The 23,682-nt window shown below is 42.3% G+C and overlaps 1 protein-coding gene across 5 annotated transcripts in view; it reads right to left on the reverse strand.

Annotated features, from left to right (window-relative positions):
* DCX (doublecortin) overlaps positions 1 to 20,956 on the reverse strand; it is a 112,470-nt gene extending 91,514 nt beyond the window's left edge. For 4 of the 5 annotated variants that reach the window (XM_043569689.1, XM_043569688.1, XM_043569687.1 and 1 more), the window contains exons 1-3: positions 20,820 to 20,956; positions 18,427 to 18,812; positions 9,429 to 9,769 (exon numbers count right to left, since the gene is read on the reverse strand). In XM_043569689.1, coding sequence (XP_043425624.1) covers positions 9,429 to 9,769; positions 18,427 to 18,790 — 705 coding nt within the window. In that variant the 5' untranslated portion in view covers positions 18,791 to 18,812; positions 20,820 to 20,956. Of the gene's footprint in view, positions 1 to 9,428; positions 9,770 to 18,426; positions 18,813 to 20,632; positions 20,757 to 20,819 lie in introns of those variants that run through there. The other variant, XM_043569686.1, reaches the window with a different exon arrangement.
* Between the last annotated feature and the right edge of the window lie 2,726 nt (positions 20,957 to 23,682).

The following is a 23,682-nucleotide window of genomic DNA, read 5'->3' on the forward strand; positions in this document are numbered from 1 at the left end:
ATATTCATCAACAAATGAATGGGTAAATAAAATGTGGTATCTTCATACAATGGAATATTATTCATTCATAACAAGGAACAAAGTCCAAAATACATGCTACGACATGGCTGAGCCTTCAAAAGACATGTTGTATTAAAGAAGTCAGTCACAAAAAAACTACGTATTGTATGACTTGTTTATATTAAATGTCCAGAAAAGGAAAATCTATGATATAGAAAACAGCTTCGTGGTCACATAGGGCTGGGGGGGGCAGGGAGGGGTGGAATGGGGTAGGGGGTGGTAGCTAAAAGGGACAAGATTTTTTTAGGTGATAAAAATGCTTTAAAATTAACTGTGGTTGTGGTTTCACATATCTATAGACATATATAAAAATCATTGAATTGTACACTTCAAATGGGTGAAGAATACAGTATGTAAATTATATCTCAATTAAGCTATTACTGAAAAAAAGTAACCCAAGCAATTCAGGGCCTTCCCCTACATTCTCTGCTCCAATCCTGCTTAGTACCACTCTAAAGAAATAGGACATGGGACAAGCACATTTGGATGGGTCTTGGATGAGAACGTCAGTAGTCAGTAGCATGGCGGTGAACACTACCAAGGAACAATGGTTCCTTTTAACTTCTTTTATCAAGTCCTCTTGGTTTTTTTCTACTTAATGAGCCTTAGCCTGTCCCATTGCTATGGCAGTGGCCTTGGAGTATTTCAGAACATCTATATAGGAGAAACTTCCATTATGTTAGTTTATACCCACGGTTATTGGAAGTTCTAGAAAACTTCAGAGTATTTCACTGATAACTTTTGATGCCAGGGTACCCCCAAATATGAGGATATGGGCCACTGCTATTTCTAGGTGTCATATTAAATTCAAATTTAAGGGTGCCTGGGTGGCTGAGTCTGTTAAGTGTAAATTCATCTCAGGTCACAATCTTACAGTTCGTGGGTTTGAGCCCCGCATCAGGCTCTGTGCTAACAGCTCAGAGCCTGGAGCCTGCTTTGGATTCTGTGTCTCCCTCTATCTCTGCCCCCTCACCACCTTCAAAAATAAACAAACTTTGGGGCGCCTGGGTGGCGCAGTCGGTTAAGCGTCCGACTTCAGCCAGGTCACGATCTCACGGTCCGTGAGTTCGAGCCCCGCGTCGGGCTCTGGGCTGATGGCTCGGAGCCTGGAGCCTGTTTCCGATTCTGTGTCTCCCTCTCTCTCTGCCCCTCCCCCGTTCATGCTCTGTCTCTCTCTGTCCCAAAAATGAATAAACGTTGAAAAAAAAAATTAAATAAATAAATAAATAAATAAACAAACTTAAAAAAAATTTTTTAAATAAAAACATAAAATCAAATTTAAAAAACTGTCTTATCTTTTCAACAAATGCTGCTGAGAAAATTAGGTATATATGTCCCCCAACACACACAACGAAAAAGAACCTTGATCCTTTCCTTACATCATATACAAAACTGAACGTAAAATGGATCAGATACTTAAATATAAGAGATAAAACTATAAAATTTTTAGAAGAAAACATGGGAGAAAATTTTGAGGCCCTTATGTTACACAAAGTGTTATTAGATAGGATACCAGTGCATACTGCATTAAAGAAAAATTAATAGGGACGCCTGGGTGGCTCAGTCAGTTAAGCATCCAACTTCGACTCAGGTCATGATCTCAGGGTCCGTGAGTTCAAGCCCCACATCAGGCTCTGTGCTGACAGCTCAGAGCCTGGAGCCTGCTTCAGATTCTGTCTCCCTCTCTCTCTGCCCCTCCCCTGCTTGTGCTCTGTCTCTCTCTCTCTCAAAAAAATAAACAAACATTTAAAAAAAGAAAAATTCATAAATTAGACTTCATCAGAATGAAAACAATGTCCTTGAAAAGTTAAGATAGTCATTAAAATATTAAAAGATATGTTATAGACTGGGAGAAAATATTTGCAAATGACATATGTATAAAGGACTTGTATCCAGAATATATAAAGAACTCTTATAACTCAATAATATGAAAACAGAACTCCACTTAAAAATGGGCAAAGGATCTAGACAAACATTTTTTCCAAAGAAGATATACAAATGTTCAATAAGCATGTGAAAAAATATTTGATATCATTAGTTCTTAGGGAAATTCAAATGAAAACCACAATGAGATACTACTTCACACCCACTAGGATGACCCTAATAAAAAGGTAGTTGATAACCAGTGTTAACAGGATGTGGAGGAACTGGAATTCTCATCCTACATTGCTGATAGGCATGAAAAATGGTGATGCTACTTTAGAAAACATTTTGGCAGTTTCTTAAAAATTTGAACACGTAACCCAGCAGTAACACTCCCAGGTATTTCCCCAAGATAAATGAGGGCCACATAAAAATCTGAACATGAATGTTCATAGCGGCATTATTCATAATAGCCAAAAGGTGGAAACAACCAAATAGCCGTCAACTAAGAATTAGTAAATAAAATGAGATATATTTCCTTTTAAAAAAAAATGTTTTTAGTGTTTTTATTTATTTTTTTTTGAAAGAGAGAGAGAGAGAGCATGAGTCGGGGAGGAGCAGAGAGAGAGGGAGACACAGAATTCGAAGCAGGCTCCAGGCTCTGAGCTGTCAGCACAGAGCCCGATGCGGGGCTCGAACCCACAAACTGTGAGATCATGACCTGAGCCGAAGCCGGACGCTCAACTGACTGAGCCACCCAGGCTCCCTGAGATATATTTCTACAATGGATTATTATTCAGCCATAACAAGGAATGAAGTATTGCTATGCTACAAAATGATCATCCTTGAAACCATGTGAAGAAATAAGCCACAATAAATCACATAATTGTATGATTGCATTTACATTAAATGTCCTGAATGGGCAAATCTGTAGAGATAGAAAGTAGATAAGAGATTGTCTAGGGATGGGATGACTGGGGATTGGAGCATGATGTCTACGGGGCATAGTACGTGTGTGTGTGTGTGTGCGTGTGTGTGGTGATGAAACTGTTCTAAAATTGATTGTGGTGATGGATGCAGAACTCTGTGAATATGCTAAAAGCCATTGGATTGTACACTTAAGATAGGTGAACTGTATGATATGGGAATTATATCTCAGTAAGGGTATTTTAAAATCTGTATTTGGGGGCAATGCTTTTCTTGCCCTTTTGAGGGACTGACAATGAGAAAGATGAAAATAAAGAGTGAAGGTCAAGAGGCCAGTTACTTCAATGGCCGGTAATGGAATAGTCCGCATCCCCAGATCAAACCCCATGTTGGCAATGATCCTTCCCAGCATTGAAAATAGCACCACTGTGGTGGAGACACCTTAATAATGACACTGTCAAACACCTGTCACAATTTTAGCAAGCTGGCTTTTATCTTGTTTTGTTTTATGGTTCCTCCACCCTCTACTCCTCATATCATCCGTTGGAGAGAAAAAGAGGTCAAATCAAAATTATAAGCTCAAAAATATTCTTTAGTAATGCCATCACAGAAATTGTAAGATCTTTTATATTCAGATCTTCTGAATAGAAGAACTGTGCAAATACCATAGGGACCATCCTAGAAAACAACATCTCCACCAAGGTGAGTACATTACATTGGAGATTGTGGGAGCACAGAGAGTGGAAGGACATTGAAAAGAGTAGTGGCTTGGTGAAAAATATCTAGACAGAAACCACACTGTGAGATGAATACTCTGTTATCAGAGAGCTAGAAGTACTCTTGAAGGTCAAGTACTTATCTCAAAACCTAAGGCCCGGAGAAGAGATATGATTGGCCCCATGTCACACAGTGGAGAATAGAGTGGATACTAGAACTCAGGTCTCTGAATCCCAGTTTAGGGCTCTTTATATATGCTGAATGTTGGATATTGACAGACTAGTTGGTGTGGAAGACTGGAATACTATGCCAAAGCTTTTGATTGAAATGGCCAGGCCCCACCTCCATCATTGCTCAGAGCCAAGAGCATCTCTTCAACAATACAACTCTAAGAGGATAAATTACTGAAGAAATAACCAATTGCCAACCTATGCTTTGTCCTTTCTTTCCAGATGGACAGTATATTTGATGTTTGGCTACCTCCATCATATGCCTTCTTTTAAAGTACAAAATCTACCTCAGTGTGAGGCATCTTGAAGGCCATTACAAATGGCAAGGTAGTTTGCAAACCGTCTCCTTTCACAGAGCCTGGCTTCCTATCTTTGATCTTTTCTACTTCATGCCCAAGCCAATCCTCTCAAAGCCTGTCTCCAGGAATTGAATCTGTGGAAGATTGGGGAGGGGGATCTTTTGGTAATACAAACATCACCTTTCCAGCTTTGATTTGCTCAAGAGAAGGTCAATGATAAATGACCTCCCTCTTGGGGCATAACTTACGGCCACGTGGCTTTTTCTATTGAGCCAAATGTTGACTGAAAGGGTCATAACACTAGGAGGAAAGAGAGGTTGGCTCTGGGAGAACTGGAGGCCAAGGAATATAAGTAAGACCAGATGTGGCTGGAGGGGGCAGAGATGATGGGGGCGGGGGAGAGAAAACCTGGCTACACAGGCAAAGTAAGAACACATTCACCTTGGGAAATGCACTCAACATTTTCAAGGTTAAATCCACCTTGTCTTCCTGTGTTTCCCGTGATTCCCTTTGTGCCTGCAGCACCCAGTTACTTAGTATACCAAGACGGAACAAGTTTTTTCTGGAATACTTAACAGTCATTCAAACATCCTCTGTGCTCTCATTTTCCTATTTCATCATCTTATGGTTCAAAACATGTCTTAAAACTCCTGTTCTAGCTTCCAAGACTATGGGTCACCTTGGAATCAGCCTAAAACCCTTTCATGTTATTTTTCTGAGACCTAAAATTCTGGTCCAAGTAGTTGGTACTAGAAAGATATAGAGACATAAAATAAATTCACCCAATTGAAAATGGGCCTAACAAAGGTAACACAAATACTAAAGGGCATACTTAGCCCTTAGGCATGTGTCTTGAGGCAGTGATAAATCTTTGACTGCACAGACCCTGCATGTGGACAAAACTGAGACCAGAGATGCCAATAAGTGCAGCATGAATATGGATGGTGTGAGAACCAGCTGCACCCCTGTTTAAGATGCCAAAAAGCTAGAAGTCTATTATTAAAGCTCTGCATCTCCAATGGAAGCACCATGCTCTATGCTTTACAGAAATGAATGTAAGGCTGGGGGGTGCTGGGTGGCTCAATCGGTTAAGCGTTCAACTCTTGATTTCAGCTCAAGTCATGACTCAACGGTTGTGAGATATAGTCCTGCTTTGGGCCCGGTGCTGGACACGGAACCTGCTTAAGATTCTTTCTCTCGCTCTTCCTCTGCCCCTCGTTCCCTCTCTCAGTAAATAAATAAATACAATGTTTAAAACAAATGAATTTAAGACTAGGTTACTGAGCTAGTACTACCACCAAGTGAACCAGAAATTTGGGTTCTAGTTTTTACACATCCATGATCTTTAAGCATAAGTGTGTGGCTTGACCATGAAAATTAATATTTGGATAATTTTGTCAACACACTGCAAAAACCACTCCAGCTGCCAAAGAATCAAAAAAAAAAAAACAATCTCATCTGGGAGTTAACTAATATGCATCATCATCTAACCCTTCATATTTTCCCTGACCTCCTAGAAATCCATTATAGCCCATGAGATTAGCAAGGGCCCTGCTGACTCCTCATTTCATTAGCAACTTCTTATTGAGGTGAGGAATAAGTTGGGACCCCTTTGTACTGATGATGGTTAGTTCTTCTGTCTACACAGACCACAAATATGTCAGGGGCAATGAGTCAGGAAATCTGTCTTCTATACTGGAAAAACATAAGCCCTAAAGAGACCAAGGGCTCCAAAAGCCATCCAAAATAAAAACAGAGAGAAAGAGATGATAGCCATGTCCGTAGATTTCTTGTCAATCAGCGTAAGCCAATCAATCAAACTGTACACAGAAGAGCAGAAGCAACAATAAATCTGGAATAATCAACTGGGCTGTTTTAACTGATCATTATTCAAACAAAGGGGGAGAAAACCACGTGATTTTTTGTCAGTCTGAGATCCAGTTGAAGCAAGACCAAATCCAAGTGATGGCCTTGATTTCATGATTAAAATGTTCCATAACAAATAGCCTTGACCATACGTTGTCCTTTCTGCCTAGTGCCACATTTAGGCAAAGACAGACACGGAATATCCAAGCGCGTCCAAACCATTGCAACACATGTGCCTTCAGCCTGCATTGAGGAAGATCATATTCCCAAGCAGTAAGAATACCCACCAGTAATCAAAGTGACTGACAGGTGTTAACATTAGAGCTGTCATCACCAGAATTGGGGAATGGGCTGGGCTCCAAGATTTTGAGTTTGGCTAACTTTCAGTATACTCAGCACCTATTTTGTAATTAGTAGGTTTGTCCCTGCACCCCCAAATTTTGTTATTTAATGTCCTTTCTGTAACCGCACAACAATGTTTGATTTGTGGGTTACCCCATGCATACCAATCTAACCAGTGAGGTTAGGGTAGTTAGTTCCTAATCATTCAGCATCTTCTGTAAACAGCATTTCCTAGTGTGCTCTTCAGAATATATACATGTATATCCCATAAAAAAAAGTGTTTGTGGTTAAATAAAATTGGGGAAATCGTGGGTCTTAATTAAATTGGTTTCCTTTCTGCAGGACTTCTCAGAACATTTAATGTGCCAATGAGCACCATGAATCTCTAAGAAGGGCTTATAATTTGCAACATTTCACAACACTATTTGACCACAGAACCCTTTTATGAAAAGCTGCTGGGGAGCAGGAGATGGGGACGGTTTTTAGAATATACTTTGGGAAATGTTGCCTTAACTTGCCATGACTTGCCATGACTTCCACGTAAGTAACAAATAGGAGCTCCCCAGGGGGAATACACACTCCTTTGGAAGCCTCCTATCTTTTCTGATAGACCTAAAGATGGTGTTTGGGGCACTGAACGCAGAGGGCTTCTCAGAACATCTCATAACATCTACCTAGGCCAAGTTAGAATAGCTTTATGTCAGTCTGTTCAATCAACAAACATTTATAGAGATTCCACAATGTATCAGAACTGAGAATTAAAAAAAAAAAGGTTAAGATTACTTTAACCTTGCACAGAGGTGCAAGAACCTGAAGACAGAGAAGTTTTCAGGGATAATATGATATTTGAAACAGGCCTTAAAAGACAACCCTCAGGCGTCCAAGCAGGCAGAAAGAGACATTTTAAGGAGAAGGAACTGTATTCAGAGGTACTGATGTCTGACAAAGCTTTGTCCTATTCCCTTGAGCACTGCTCCTGATGTTTCGGGACACACACTATATCATACACTAACATTTTGTACTGTGTTCCCCAAAGAAATGGGAGCCAATGCTTGAAGGAGTTGGAGAAAGCTTGCTGTTCTGTGTGGCCTGCTGTAGGATGAAAATCCACCCATCACAGGTTTGGAGCCTGCTCATGTAGGAGGTGGAGGTGTGGCTTTATTTACCACTAAGAGCAACCACAGAATGCCAAGGTGTGGTATAGCTCCATAAAATGCTGAGAATTTGTGCTAAGAATGATGGAGGGAAAGTAGAGGGAAAGGAACTAACATTTGTAGATATATATCTAAATTGTCTAGCAATTGACATACCTGGTTTAATGGCGAATCGTATGCATACATATTTACATCTTGTGTTTTAATTTACAAAGTGCTTTCGTATCCATTATTTCTTTTGATCTTCAGGTGAATTCTGTGAGCATGGGTAGGGCAGGTGTCATCAGCCCCCTTGTATAGAGAAGTGGGAGGCTTCGGAAAGTTAAGTGATTAGTCCAAGGGTCACATAGTGAGTTGCAATATTACAATAAAAACCAGGTCTTCTGAATCTCAGTCTTAAGTCCTTGATTTGTATTTGTCACACGTTACTCCAAGAGGCTGAAGGTATAGAGATGTGGACTTAATGCCCGATATAAGGAAAATCTTTCTAAAAATCACAGGTTTTCAACAGTGGGATAGGCTGTCTTATGAAATTGAAATGCTTGCAGAGTATATCCTTGCCATAGGTGGGAGATTAAATGTCATGGCTTCTAAGGTCACTGTCAACACTAAGATCCAATGATCCTAAAACCCCTGGCTTCTATTTCCCCAAGATGAGGTGTCCAATGACTCCGCCTGCTCCTGGGAAGCTCCTGTTTATTATGTACTTGGTCCTCAGGAAAGAGATCCTCTTTAAGAGATGCTTGGAGTTGGGACTTTTCCCATGGCAGGTAAATTCGTTGCTTTGGTGCAACAAACACAAATCACATTCAACCAATGCGTCCAGGCATCACTCAGATCACAGAATGAGGAACATGTAAAAGTCACAAATTTAGAAACATTCCCAAATATGTGAGTTTGAGTTTTACCAGAGATTTAAACTCTTGCAGCATTCAGTATATGTCAGAAATCATGGGAGGAGACACAGTTCTGCATTTGAACACTCATCAGTCATTCTGATGGAGAGTGAATCTGCTTCTTCAGAATCTATATAATTGCGTACACACCAAAGGTATTTTAAGAAGGTAGAGAGTACGGACCAATAATAATCCGCAGTTGTCTTCTCTCGTGGGGGACCAGGATTCTCTTTAGAGCTAACAGAACCAGCCACTGTTCCAATTCTCTTGGAACATATTTTGTCACACATTTACAGCTCCCTATGCTCAAGAGAATGGTGCATCTGTCTGATGGAGACGCCTGGCTGCATTCTTTCCCAGATATTAATATAGGTGGCACTTTAGTAGCATAACCAATGACATGAAGAACCTGATTTGGAGAGGAACAGATGGCAGCATCTTTCTTGGGCTAATTTTAGGATCCTGAAATAGTCCCTTTCTCACACAAAACCATCAGTGGAACCAAATTAAGACAGCCATGTCACACGGAAAAGGGAGAAAGGAAAAATGTGGTCTAGTGTGAGGCAAAGACAAGGAACCAGAGACTTCAGTGCTTCCCCTGTATCCGAGTCCTTTCACAGAACATGAGGGCTACTTCAACCTCTTTTCACCACAATGGATGCTGAATACCAACCTAAGGCCATCTAAGAAGAAATGAGCTGGCAAATCTCATTTCTAGGCATACACATTGAGTGATCAAGGTTGCATCATGTGATAGCCACATTCAGATTTATAAGAACGTGTAGGATCTAGGTTCTAGGTCCTTTACTCAGCAGATAAGAAAGCTGAGGCTAAGTGACCATCCTAATTGATGAGACAGAAGCAGATTGAATTTCATAGCCTCAGATTTCTAGTCCAATGTTTTGTCTGCTGAAAAGACCTTTCTTCCAAATGATACCCGAAATATCAGGTAGGGATGATGGGAGGCGGAGGAAGAGACCCCAACCAGAAATGATGCCTGAGGTGCAGGATGGTCATCCAGGCATTTAGAACAACTGAGAAGAAGAGTACTTTAAAAAAAAAAAAAGTACCTACCTGTTTTCCATCCAGAGTGTAGAGTTTTTTGACAACCCCGGTCTCCAGCTTGATGGCTTCGGTGATGTCAGTGAGGACTTGCTCAAAAGAGTGGGCTGTCTTCTTGTTCAGAAGCACACGCACAGCCTTCCGAGGCTTCACCCCGCTGCGAATGATGGTCACCAGTTTGGGGCGCACAAAGTCCTTGTTCTCTCTGGCCTGGGCACTGTTGCTGCTAGCCAGGGATTGGGGGGCTTTCATATTGGCGGATGTCTTCACATTGACAGACCAGTTGGGATTGACATTCTTGGTGTACTCCACCTTTTTAAAGAAGTTGTCTGAGGAGCAAACATAGCTTTCCCCTAAGGGAAGAAATAAGTGGTGATTAGTTCAACAGCCAATATGTGGACCATTCTAACCAAACTAATGCACATTGACCTTGGAGTAGGGCTTTTGGAGATACGGTGATAATAGCCAACTGTAGGCACAATTTCTTACTGGGCTGTCTCTCTAAAACTTGGATCATTCAAATTCAAGAGCTGAAAAATCCTATAAAGCTAAGGGTTTTAAGGACAATGAACCCATACATCTAAGTATAATCTAACAAGCAGGGTTCTCTCGCTTGATACGGTTCTATTGCAATTGAAATGTTTATGTTCATTTCTAGTATGTTTGTTTCCATCCAGAGTGTAGAGTTTGATACGATTTTATTGCAATTGAAATGTTTATGTTAATTTCTAGGATGTTTGTTGATATTCAGGGGCATTACTGGAGTGTTTTTAACATGTTTCTATTTCTTAATGTTCCTGTCCTATTTCTGGACTCATAGCCACATTCCATGGTTATATTATAAACCAGGGAGAACTTTCAAAATTAATAGTTTATCCCAAGTTAAAGTGACCCAAGTATCCTTGTACATTGGGCATATAGTACATACCTGCCAAGAAGCCACATTGTCCTTTGCACAGAGTATGTGGCTAAGCAGTGGAATATTGAAATGTGAAATGTATGTGTGTGGTGAATATATACATATATATATACATATACATATGTATATGTGTATATATATACACTATTGTGTCCTCTACTGCTCACCTCCACATCAAAGTGGAGAAACTGCCTGAATAACAACATGCGCGTGCTCGCGCGCGCACACACACACACACACACACCCCGTTGCTTATGTTTGCAAATCTAGCTGTTGCTTGAGAAATACTTTCCCCTGTTTCTACCACCCACCCCTCATCTTTGCATCTTCCCCAATGCTACACACTAGATCTGTGTGTTCAAGGCTCTCTTCACCAGGACTCACCCTTGGCTGCCACAAGTAAGGAGGTGGAGATGTAATAATATGTTATACAGCTAGATTTATGGATTGGAGGAATCTAGTGTACTTTTCACATTTATCTTGGGCTACAGGAAATGACTAATACAGCGGAAGGAACACCGGGGCCAGAGGCAAGGCAGTGGCGGGGAGTAGACACCTGGGACTAGAAGCTGGAGAAAAGAGGAAGAGAGGTAGGCTCAGCCTGGAGGAGAGAGTATTGGAAAAGGTTGAATTTGTTGAGTAAAACACATTAGCCTGAAGGTATATAGAAGTTCATCCAGAGGTCAAGCTGCAGAAAACTAGTGTGAGTTAATCAGGCTTAACTCATCAGTAACAATTCTAAATAAATAAGTTGGTCAACCCTAGCCAGTGCAAAGAAAGCATTACACACAATTACGGACTGATGGCTCTTCTTCCTTTGGTCTCAGCGGGAGAACCATGCAGGGACATTCAGAAACACCGGGCTGATAATTCCCTCCTTTTGCAAATATTGATTGCTTTGCTGCAGCGCCAAATCCTTTAAGTCATGTTAATTAATAAATTTTTCAGTTAGTGCTGAGAGAAGATTCAGTCAGATTCTCTAGGGCACCTTTGAGGACATTTATGTGTGTTTGTGAAGGGGAAGGGTGAGTGGCTTCCAACACTGCTCTGAGTCCAAGAGGCCATTGGTGTTCTGTCTTGTCAGGGGGCCAGGGGGAGGTTTGTAGGTGAACATAGGCGTCCTCTCCCACGTGGTGCACATACGCACACCCAGGATGGCGTAGTCAAAGAACTCAGTCGAAAGAAACCCTAAACTCTCTCGCTCCCTTGCTGGCAAATCCAACCTAACCCAAGGGATTAGAGGCTAGGGTCTTTAATTTGTGACTTTAAGGGGTGAAGGAGCCCGCTCAATTCCCCCATCTACTCACAGCCAATATCCCCCCCCCCACCCTTCGAGATGGCCCGTTGCCTTAGCACTCCACCAGATTCACGGGTACCTTCCAAGAGGTTAGTGCCTTTAAGTCAGATGTTTTCCATAACTTGTCAAGTACTTTAAAACTCTGACAACTGGTGGTGTAGAAATGTGTGAGGCTATATATTTATGATTTCACTCATCTACAGTCTCCTCTGGAGAGTCAGCTGTGTAGCCCTATTAGGACTCTGGACTTATTTTGCTCCCATGTCTTAAACCTCTTAAGCCTCTGAACTATGAGTATGATTAACCACCCCCAGATGAAAATGAACATGATGGCAGACAGCTATAGTATCATATGGCACCAAGAACTTTCCAGAGGGCCCAGCTCTCAGCCAAATCTATGTTGAGCACCTTCCAACAGTACATTTTAGTCTCTCCACTCTCTCCTTTTGGCCTCAACATGGAGTAATGGAAAAAGAGCAGCTGATGTGATGTCAGTCAGAATAGGGTCTCCAACACTTCCTAGCTGTGTGCCCTTGAGCAAGTTACCTAACCTCCCCCAGCTTCAGTAAGTTGTCTGCAAAGTGGGAATGATAATAACAATACCTACCTCATAAGGTTGTGGTGAGGCACAAATGAGATGATGGATAGAAACTGCTGAGCCCAGAGCCTAGTGCATGGCAAACACTTGAGAAACTCTAGCTATGGTTATCATTAAGGCCCTCATCTGAAAGAATAGAGAGAGAACAAGAAAGAAAGAGGAAAGAAGCAAGGAGGAAGAAAGAGCTGAGGGGAAGGAGATGAAAAGAGGAGGAGGAAAAGCCCAAGGAAAGAAAAAAGAAAGAAGCAACAGCAGCCATCTTGGAACTGAGCTATAATAATGTATATAACAGGACCACTACCCAGGTCTCATGCCTCAAACATAACAGTTTCCTACTGGATAAGAGGAGGTATCCAGTTGTTGAAAAAGTCACATGTAGGACTCCATGGTTAACACCCAGCGAAGCCACGTGGTGCCACTGATGATGCATGCTGAGGGCAGGATCCTTTTAAGACTTTATACTTTTTAGTGCAGTTCTAGGTTCACAGCAAAATTGAGGGGCAGGTACCGAGATTTCTCCCACAACTCTTGTCCCCACACATGCATAGCCTCCCCTGTAATCACACATCCCTGACCAGAGGGCAGGATATTTACAGTGGTCAAGGGCAACAACTTGGGAAGTCAGACCCTGAATCCCAGTCCCAATCAGGCCTTTGGGAGCTGTGTGACCTCAGCAAATCATTTAATCTCAAAGTCTCAGCTTTTCCATCTATAAATAGAAGGTATTACACTAGGTGACATCTCAGTTCCTTCCAGACCTAAAGATCCACGAGAAGGAATTTTCTTCTCTTTTCCATCCCCAAAAGGCTGGAGGAGGTAACGTTATGAGGGTCATTAAACTTTAAAGAAATAGGCGCCCACTACCGAGGACTCTCCACTTGTACTACTGGAAAGACATCAAACGTGCTGCTGCGTCTCTAGACCAAGGCTTCCTTGTTCTCATTTTGCAAACATTGGCAACATCTGCTGCCAGAGCTGGGTGCTTCCTGCCCATCCAGCTGCCTGGCACTTGGAGCTGGATGAGGTGTATTGCACCTTTACACAGCTGGGTTCCAATCCTGACACAGCTTGCAGGGGCCATTTCCCACCCATTGGGAGCCTAGAAAGAAAGCCAGAGCCAGGCAAGGTGACAATTTTCTGGAACTGACTATCTGCTTCAGGGAGAAAGAGGGTAAGGAAATGAAGTCATGGAAGCACAGCTGAAAGGGCAGGAAGGGAACAGGATATGGGCTCAAGATGATCTAATGTCGGGGCGCCCGGGTGGCTCAGCCGGTTAAGCGTCTGACTTCCGCTCAGGTCATGATCTTGTGGTTTCTGAGTTCAAGCTCCGCATCGGGTTCTGTGCTAACAGCACAGAGCCTGGAGCCTGCTTCGGATTCTGTGTCTTCCTCTCTCTCTGCCCCTCCCCTTCTCTCTCTCTCTCTCTCTCTCTCTCTCTCTCTCAAAAATAATAAATAAACATTAAAAAACATTTTTTTAAAGATGATCTATGTCCACCTCCCTTCATTTTCAGGATGGCTCCATTTTCAAAAACATGAAATACACTCATATTTTCTCAGTGTGAAAACACTTCTGCCTGGGCTTTCTCCTCTTTTCCAGAACTTCCTCATTCAAGAAGGAAAATATTAAATGATACTGCATTGTATTATCCTATCTATTAATGATGTACCTGTCTCCCAGGTGTCTTCAAATCCTTCTCTTTGGCAATGTGCTTGCTTTAGGAGCTAGAGGATAAGTTAGTGAGAAGGTGGTTCCATCTCATCTCATCTCATCTCATCTCATCTCAAATGAGTTATGGCAAAGGGTCTGGATCATAACTGATGTCACTGTTCAACTCAGATTTTCCAGCAAGACGGTCCCAATTGTCCATATTCTGTCCCATGCTCCACGTAATAACGCTCAAAATAATACCCCGAAGATTGATCTGGGTACTCACAAAGAAGTGAGGAAGGAACTGGGCAGGAAGGGAAGGAGAATGATTTTGCAATGAAAGACTAAACAAGACAAAAGGAAGAGTCACATTCATTGACCCACTGGGAATATGACTAACACATAATACGACCACAGCCTACATGGCTTCACTAAGACTCCTTGTGTACCCAAAGAGCTGTGGAAAAGCTGAGATAAATAACCTGATTTGGGTCCAAAATGTCACCCTTGCGACTTTCAGCATCTAGCAGCAAACAGTAGACTAGAGGCATTAGACAAGGAGTGTAACAGGCCAGAGTGATTATTAACCAATACCAATTGTTTTTTATTTCATTTTATTTTTTTCTAAATATTTAACAAAGTGGCCATTTGGAAACCGTATGTTCCATGCTCCATTATTCCTTTAAGGTCTACAAAGGAAAAAACAAAACAAAACAAAACCAAGGACTTCTTCACTCCTAGGAACTCCCATCACTGTAGTTAGCTGAAAGGGACCATCAGGATCACCTAATCCAGTATTTCTCAAGTTTAAAAGATCACCTGGGGAGATTTGTTAAAAACATAGATTCTGCAGCCCTAGCCCTGGGGATTCTGATTCAATAGATCTGGGGTATGACACAGGAATTGATATTTTCCTGAATCTCTGGAAGAATCTGAAAGGCAGCCAGGTTTGGGAGCCACTGGCCATCCCATAGGCTCTGGAATCCCACTGACCCCCTCAGTAGTGTCATCATTATTGCTTTATTTTTTTACATCATTAACAATAATACCTTGTAGCTATAGCTTTACCTTGTCGATGCGTTTCCATAGCTATTATCTAATTATATCCTCACAACCACCCTGATAGGTAAAGAAGGCAGGTGTTACTAGTCTCACACAAATGTTACAATAGATACACAAGATGTGGTTCATACATACAATGGAGTATTATTCCTCAATAAGAGGGACCAAAGTGTTGATACATGGTATAACATGAATAAACCTTAAAAACACTTTTCTAAGGGAAATAAGCCAGTCACAAAAGACCACATGGTATATGATTCAGTTTATATAATAAGCAAATCTGTGGAGACATAGAGTAGGTAAGTTGTTGCCTAGGACTGGAGAGAGTGAGGGAAATGGACAATGACAGCTAATTGGTACAGGGTTTCCATTCGGGGTGACGAGAGTTATCTAAAATTAGATTATGATGATGGCTGCATCACTTGGTAAATTTTCTAAAAATCATTGAATTGTAGGGGCGCCTGGGTGGCTCAGTTGGTTGAGCGTCTGACTCTTGATTGATCTCACGGGTCATGGGTTCAAGCCCTGCATTGGGCTCTGGAATGACAGTGTGGAGCCTGCTTGGGATTATCTCTCTACCTCTCTCTCTATCTCTCTTTATGTCTCTCAAAAATAAATAAATAAACTTAAAAATTATTTTTTAAAAATTTTAAAATTAAAAAAAAATCATTGAATTGTACACCTAAATGGGTGATTTTTACTTTGTGTAAATTATACCTTAAAATGGCAGTTTTCTTCAAAAATGCTGTTTTACAAAGGAGAACATTATTTACCGTGACAATAAGTTATGTAGCTAACCAGCTATAAACTAGGACAACCCAACAGTCATAGCTACCCTTTATTCCTGTATACCAGGAATAATAGTAAAAACTTCATACCCATTTTCTTATTTAATCCTCAAAGCAGCTATTCCCACTTTACAGATGAAAAACTGAGGCTCAGGGAGTCTACATGGTTTCCCCAAGGTCGCACCAGCTAGCAGGTGGCAGATTTTGGATTGGAAACAAATCTGATTCCAAAGACTCCTTTTCCTGCAATAACCTTCTGCCTCTAAGACTAGAAACTGCTGCCTCTGATTCTTCATCAGGGATCTTTCCAAACTTTTTCAGCGTGAAGTCTCTTGGGGAACAGTGTGCATGAATACTCTTAATCTTTCATTCAACCTCTTCCAATGGTGAACAAAGTGAGGGGCTTCTGCCCTCCATTCCCAGAAGAGTAGTTCCAAAGGGCAAAACAGGAGAGAAAAAAACCTTCTTCTTCTTTATCTTCCTCATCCCCAGTGCCCTTTCCCATCTGGCTCTGCAGCAGTGGGAAAGCTGGCCACATTTCTCAATATTATCTTAGAGATACCCCAGAATTTCCTTGACTGAATGAGCAGTACTAAGGACTGGGAGGTCACTGCAGCTTGTGGATGCAGATGATACATGAATAAATGCGAGTGAGCCTTCTTTACATTCTATATAACCCAGGAAGCACTACCAATGCACCCAGGGGAAGAGTCCAATCTAGCAGGACTCAAAAGGGTCAGGAGAAAGGGTGCAGTCTTCAAAATTACATTTATTATCTATATTGAGCTGAGATCATCACAAAACATACACACACACACACACACACACACATGCACACACACACACATCTAGGGAAAAAAATCAATATCAAGGGCTTGTCCTTGAGCAAGATATGTTAAAAAATGGATCTGGGGAGGGGGGAAATCTGTGCATGACACTTCTCTTCGATCAGACACAAGAACATTCTAATTCCTACTCGAAATACAATGTCCCTTGGTTCAGAATTCTGCCTTAGCATCTGTCATGGCCTTTAACAAATCACAACTAGTGGCAATGAGGACATACTGGGTGATTCAAGGTGCTTTGTTTGTGAAAATTATGACAGAGGCACCCCTCAGATTCGACTGACACATGGGCTTTACAGTGACAAAAGATGAACACCCTATCAATTATTCTGTTGGACAGCTCCCTCAACCTCGGGCCAAGTCCTTCTAGTTTGCCCTGTCTCTCCTTTAAGATACGTGCTAGGATAGTCAATCCTTGCATGTTCAGAAAAAGTCTCAGATTAACCTCTGCCTGGTCATCTGGCACACGATCAAATAATCTGAGCCTTCTTAGCATTGTTTTTCAAGGTCAGTTATGTGGAAAAACCTCAGACTTGAACCATGAGACCCAGAGCCACTAGCCGTATGGACACTGTCTCTTATCAGCAACTGGCTCCAAATCCCTTGACCTGGCCTGAGAAACAGCAGCGACTTGCGAGAACATGGTCTTGTGCAAGGGAAGCCCTCATGCTCCTTTGTCTAAGAACACAAGAAAGCTAGAAGCAGTGAAGCAGAGGCGGGGCACTCCCACACCAAGTCATTTAATGCGCTGTTTCTCATTCCCTGTTGGCTGCTTCATAATCTGGCTTCCCTAGAGATCTGCCTGCTCTAAACTCACCTTTCCTCAGGGAATGGAAGGGGTGAGGAGGTGGGGCTAGAGGGGTGGAGGAAAGGGTTTGGGGAGGGCCATTTGCATGATCACCGTCCCTCGAAGCTGTCCTTTAAAGCACCGTGTCAAGTTAAACGGATTCCATGTTATAGCGATTTAAAAGTGGGGATAGGGAGGCATCCACCATATAATTGACTTGATAACGTACAGTATTAAGCACGTGTCCCAAGATCAATCTTCTACATAACCACAGAGAAAGGTGTCGTGGATGAGCAAGGTTTTGTTAAGAGCTGAGATGTCCCTGCTTTTGGAGAGGGTACCAGGTTTTTTGGGTTTTCAGCAACATAGTCATAAAATTCGATTGTAGAACCAAACTCTAGAGAGGATTAAGGGACTTAGGTACAGTGAGTCAGTTCCTATTCTAATAGGAATAGTCTTTATTAAAATACCAGACATACCTACAGCTTTCTTTGGTATTTCTCTCAATGACCTCAGCCTTAGGGACACACCCTGAAGTGGGCTTTTTAGAAGCAACAGCTGAGCAGTGACCACTTACCTAAAAGGATAATCCTTTATGAATATGTCCAGGAAGTCCTGCTTTTAGGACGCCTACTTCCATGCGCAGCAATTCACAGTCTCTCAGCAGCTCAAAGGATATTTGGATACCTTTCTGTTAACCCAACCAAAGTTCCTTCTTCATTTTACATCCCTAAGGAGTTCATGGTCTGCCTCAATAATGCTACTTAGAATTGACTATGAACAAGATCCAGAGTAAATGACACAATTCAGATTTTCCTTTGTACCCTGACAGATGAGCACAATGCATTATCACCGCCATCCACGCTCCAACGCCAGCAGAGACTAAAGGCCATGAAGAGCAATGGCTAATGGTCTGTCGATGCCTATAGGATCAGAGAGTCTCGGCATCGACCTGGTGCTCTGACAAACATAATTCCTAATTTTGTTTTTCCCATGAACTCCAAGAAATGTAACCATAGCCAACGATGCCACCTCCCACCAAGAGCCACCACCCTTGAAATTACCTTCCTCCAGTTCATCCATGCTTCCGATTTTCCTGGATCCATCAATGGTGTAAATGTAACGCACTCCCTGAGGCAGGTTGATGTTGTCAGACAGAGATCGAGTCAGGTCAGCCAGCAAGGCGTCAAAGCTGCGAAAACGGTCAGAGGACACAGCGTACACAATCCCCTTGAAGTAGCGGTCCCCATTGCGGTAGAAACGTACCTTCTTGGCTTTCTTCTCGTTGCTCAGTGCCTGCAAGGTTCTGGTTCGGTAGAAGCTACAATGGGCGCTGTGAGTGGGGCTGGGCAGCCCATTCATCCGTGAGCCTCGCATGTTCCTGGATGTCTTGTCTCTTTCGTCAAAATGTCCAAAATCAAGTTCCATATTTTGGTGGAACCTCAGAGACCTGAGTGTTGGACAAAGGGGGTGAGGGGAGGCAAAGAAAGAGGGGCAGGGAGGGGGGGAAAAAAGAAAAGAATTCAAATATTAGCCAGATCCAGTTCTGCAATCTGCTGCTTGTGAAAAGAACTGCTCGAAAAAAGCCTGTGACCCATCTGCTGCTTGCCCCTGACCTGCAGGAATATTGATCTTAATAGAGAAGAAGGAGGGGCTGAGGGGGTGCTGGCGATGGTGGGGGGTTGGGGTGGGAGATGGGGAAGGAGGCACTTTGGGCACTGTTCCAAAACAGAGGAGAGGGAGGGATTTTGAAATCGCTTAAAATCCTGGGACTTATTGACAGTGGCTCCTATCAAATTGTAACTTCGGGCTAAATACATTAAAACTGGCATCTGTTTCCTCACACATGCCCACATGACTAACAGTTGTAAATGAATCCATAGCCTGACAAGATCCCCTTAAAGAGAATAGAAGGCGCTAGCTGAGGTTAGCATCTCCAGTTTGGGAAGCAATCTTTGTGCCTCCGTCAAATGACTACAACGGGGAATGTTTTAATTTTATTCCCAACCCTCTTCCCTACCCTAATGTGTGCATCCCCTCCCCCCAGAATAAACCAGGATTCTCCTTTAAAGGGACAGCCTCCAGGGAGTAGCTACTGTCTTTGTGCTATTCATCAAACCCTTTCCCCACCAAGCTGGTGCAGCTATCCGACATTCATAAGAAATAAGCTGAAAAAAAGGATTAGAAAAATCAGTTATTTAACAAGTTATCAGCTCTGCTTCCCCCCGCCCCCTCTGGCACCATTTGGTCACAAAATCCTTTTCTTTCTTTCGTTTTTTTTTTTTTTGTTTTGTTTCTTAATATGTGCACGATCCCTCCCCAACGATGCAGCCCCACCTCTTAATGGAATAATTTAATTGTTGAAAGATTCCCAAATGAGTCCCTGAAAAGCATATGGGACCTTCAGAAACAAGCACACCTTTCATTGTTCTGTATTTCTACCCTGACTGAAGGGGCATTTTGCCCTCACAGCGGGCAATTCACCCCAAACTTGTCTATTGCCCAGGTGCATTAGCTGAGGCAAAAGATGGTCATCTGTCAGATTTATTTTTTCCCTTTCTGCTGAACCAGAGAGAGAGAAAGAAAGAAAGAAAGAAAGAAAGAAAGAAAGAAATGAGGAAAGGAAAGGAAAAGGAAGAAAGAAAGAAAGAAAGAAGAAAGAGAAAGAAAGAAATGAGGAAAGGAAAAGGAAGAAAGAAAGAAAGAAAGAAGAAAAGGAAAGGAAGGGAAAAGAAAGAAAGAGAAAAAAGAAGAAAGAAAGAAAAAGAGAGAGAAGGAAAGAAAGAAAGAAAGAAAGAAAGAAAGAAAGAAAGAAAGAAAGAAAGAAAGAAATGAAATCATGAAACCAAACACAACAGAAGCCTCAAGCGCTAGCAAAGGTAGTGACCATAGCCTATGAACCAAACTATTAACATGCATCTCACAGATGGGGATAAAAGGACTCACAAAGCAAGCAGGGCTCAGCTGCTACACACTGCCACATCGAGAAATTTGCAAGGGACCAGGAGGACAGGAGATAAAGGAGGACGGGTGTCTAGTAGGTTTGCCAGGCTCGGTCCCCCTTTTCTTCCAATGTCACCATGACCTGTGCTGAGCTCAGCATTGTCTCTGTCAGACAACCTGCAGTGGTAAGAGACCCCACCTCCTCAATACAAGTAGCAAGCATTTCCCCAGGCATGCGAGTAACACTTGGCTTTGCTTTAGGATCAGGGGTGGTATTACTCTAAACTATTATTCATCACAGTGAAAACAAAGGAACATCAAACTCACTTTTCCAAAGGAAAATCCCAGGTAGAGGCTTAGGAAAAAATCCGATAGGATAAGGCAAAATAAAAAAAAAATTCAGAGAAGGAGAAGGAGAGAAAGAGAAAGAGCTAGAGCAAGCGCTTTGCCTTGTGCTTTTCCCGTTTGACATCTGTTACATTCTGCCTGAAAATCACTGGAAAGCCCCACTCACCGGTTTTCTGCTGGTTGGGTGGAGATGCTGAGAGAAAGAAAACCAATCTCTCTATGCCTTTGTTGTCTGAGCTCCAAGCAAGAAATTCCTGCCAGGGTGGATAGATGCCTTCTAGGTCCTAGTGCCTTGTCCAGCTTCTCCCCTATAACTCAGGCTTAGTGAATCCCCCCCAACTCCTATGATTAATTACATGCTTTTTTTTTTCAATTCACAGGCTGCATTAACAGCTCGAAAGGTTTCATTTATAACCAACAGGAAATTGCAGGGTAGCAAAAAGATCGCACAGGCAAATGCAGAATGTTCTAATGAGCAATGTGCTAGCCCTCCCCACCCCCTACCCCCTGTTTTTTTTTTTTTAAAGGAACTGGAGATTTCACTTGGCCAAAACCTTAGCCTATTCTGCCTGGGGACCAGGCTCAGAGAGTCAAACCGGGCTTCTTAGAAATTGTAGCTCTCTCCCTTTCACCTTCTTGAGACAAAACATTCTTGAAGGCACCTTAGTTCACGCACCCAACACCTGGTTGTTTTTGAAATAAGGTCAGTGGAATATACTATGAGGGAGTATGAAAAGCATAAGACAAAGGCCAGTACTTCCAGAACTTCATGGGGGATGGAGGAAAAGGATCCCAAAGACCTTATGGCTTGCTGTAGTAATCTAGCTAATGGAATCTGTGGCATTTGCCTTTGAGAGTTTGAGAGTTCAAGTCCAACCCAGAGACCTTGCCATGTGAAGTGTGAGATGCATATTAGTCTCTCCTCCAACTTCCTATGTGTTGCTAATTGTCTTCTTCAGATCAAATACCTTATAAAAGGGAAGGAACCCACCAAATTCAATTTATTAAATCAGGCCAGACTATAAGACAAAAGAAGAGAAAGATGAGAGACTAAAGTAGGGGCAGGCTACCATCTTCACAACCAAGGCTGCATGCATTAATGGGTAGCACCTCGAACCATCATGACTCCATTTTCTCTTGGCATCCAGGAAGGTCAGAACTAATAGCCTGCTCAGTAATGATCTTCTATCCGATTCCTAATACAATTAACCCTCCTTTTTAATATATAGCTGTTGGTGATTAATAGGTAAGCATTTTGTGTGCGTGCATGTGTTTTACTGCAAGATGCCTCAAAGTGGGATAAAAAATGATATTCCTTCCCTGATGGAAGGTGTTGGCTTAGCAAGCCTCCAGTCTCTATTATCGGGGCAGACGGCCACAGTGTGCAATCTGCCTAGTCAAGGCTGCCCATCTTGCTGCTGCTCTTCTGGTTTCTAAAGAAGTAGCCTCAGGGGACCGCCCGTGTGTGGTGTGTTCTTTTCCATTTCTTTCTGCCTCACACTGTGGCCACCTCCTGAAAACGCAGGGTTATTCAGGTCAGGGGCAGAGAAGTATCAAGGAATAGGAAGAGGGAAATAGGGCAACTCAAAATAAAGGTTGCAGCTTCCTTGTCCAGCAAGGCCAGTGTCTTCATTTTTTATTGCACATCAGAAGTGTTCCATAAATGGATAGCAATTGATTTTGTATAAGGACTCAAAGAAAAAAAATTTTTTTTAATTTCTGGTGAGGATATAAGAATGTATGGCATGATAAAACTTAAACATACAGGAGTTAGGGGCGCCTGGGTGGCTCAGTCGGCTGAGCGCCTGACTTCGGCTCAGGTCATGATCTCGCGGTCCGTGAGTTCGAGCCCCGCGTCGGGCTCTGTGCTGACAGCTCGGAGCCTGGAGCCTGCTTCGGATTCTGTGCCTCCCCCTCTCTCTGCCCCTCCCCTGCTCACTCTCTGTGTCTCTCTGTCTCTCAATAATAAATAAAACGTTAAAAAAATTTTTTTAAAGTAGTGGGATAGGCAAAATTTGTTTTCTTTACCATAAAACTTCTCCTTTAATATACTTTAAATGTGGCATGTGTCTCCAAAAAGGCAATTTTGCCTAAAGGCCTTCCTGCTTTTTTTTTAAGCTCAAAACCTTTTTTTCCAGAGCAACTCATCGACTAACGTTTTATGGATAAACCTTTTGCAAAAACTGGACTAGATCATCTCACAAACGTATTTCCTTTCAAAGAACTCTCAGCTACCCATCAAGAGTTTTCTCCCACTTCCTCAAAGGAGAAGGATTACTGGCAGAAAGGAGGTCACAGGCAAGAGCCCAGCAAGAAAGTGCATCTGTATGTATGGAAGTCAATTTTGACGATCAAGGGAGAGCCATGTTGAGGGCTCAGTGGAGTGAAGACACTGAAGAAAACGTACAACAACCCCATTGTGGGGAAAGTGACACTAAGATGTTTTGAGTAATTACCATGTGCTCCAGGCAAGATGCAGAGTCTAAGACATCGGTCACTGCCCTCTGAGGAGCTTGAAGACTCATTGAGGAGACAGGACACGAGTATGTATCTTGTAAAAATCATGAAGGGGAAAAGGGGAAAGATTCAGATCTTTCTTGATATGTTGTTATGTGGGTTAATCAAACTCAGCTTAGAGATCAGGATCAGGTAGCAAGACCATTCATCATACGCGTGCACACGCGCGGGCACACACACACACACACACACACAATTAATCACTAGAGCACCTTACCTATCAAAAACGCAGACAGTAGGATCTGGGGTTGGGGAGGTTAAGCAACAGGAAGTGAAGTTGAAAATATATGCAAACTGTTTATGGGCACCACAAAACTATAAAGTACATAGGAATAAAGCCCACAAACATGTCTAAGACTTTATTGAGAAAATTGTAAAATTATTGAAGAACATAACAGAAATTGTGAATAAATGTAGAACCGGACCGTGCTTATGGATGACCAGATGCAATGCTATAAGGCTATCAGTTCTCTCCAGGATAATCTATATATATGAAGAAATTCCAACGAAAA

Source organism: Prionailurus bengalensis, chromosome X (assembly GCF_016509475.1).
Source record: "Prionailurus bengalensis isolate Pbe53 chromosome X, Fcat_Pben_1.1_paternal_pri, whole genome shotgun sequence".
In the NCBI taxonomy this organism is placed as follows: Eukaryota; Metazoa; Chordata; class Mammalia; order Carnivora; family Felidae; genus Prionailurus; species Prionailurus bengalensis.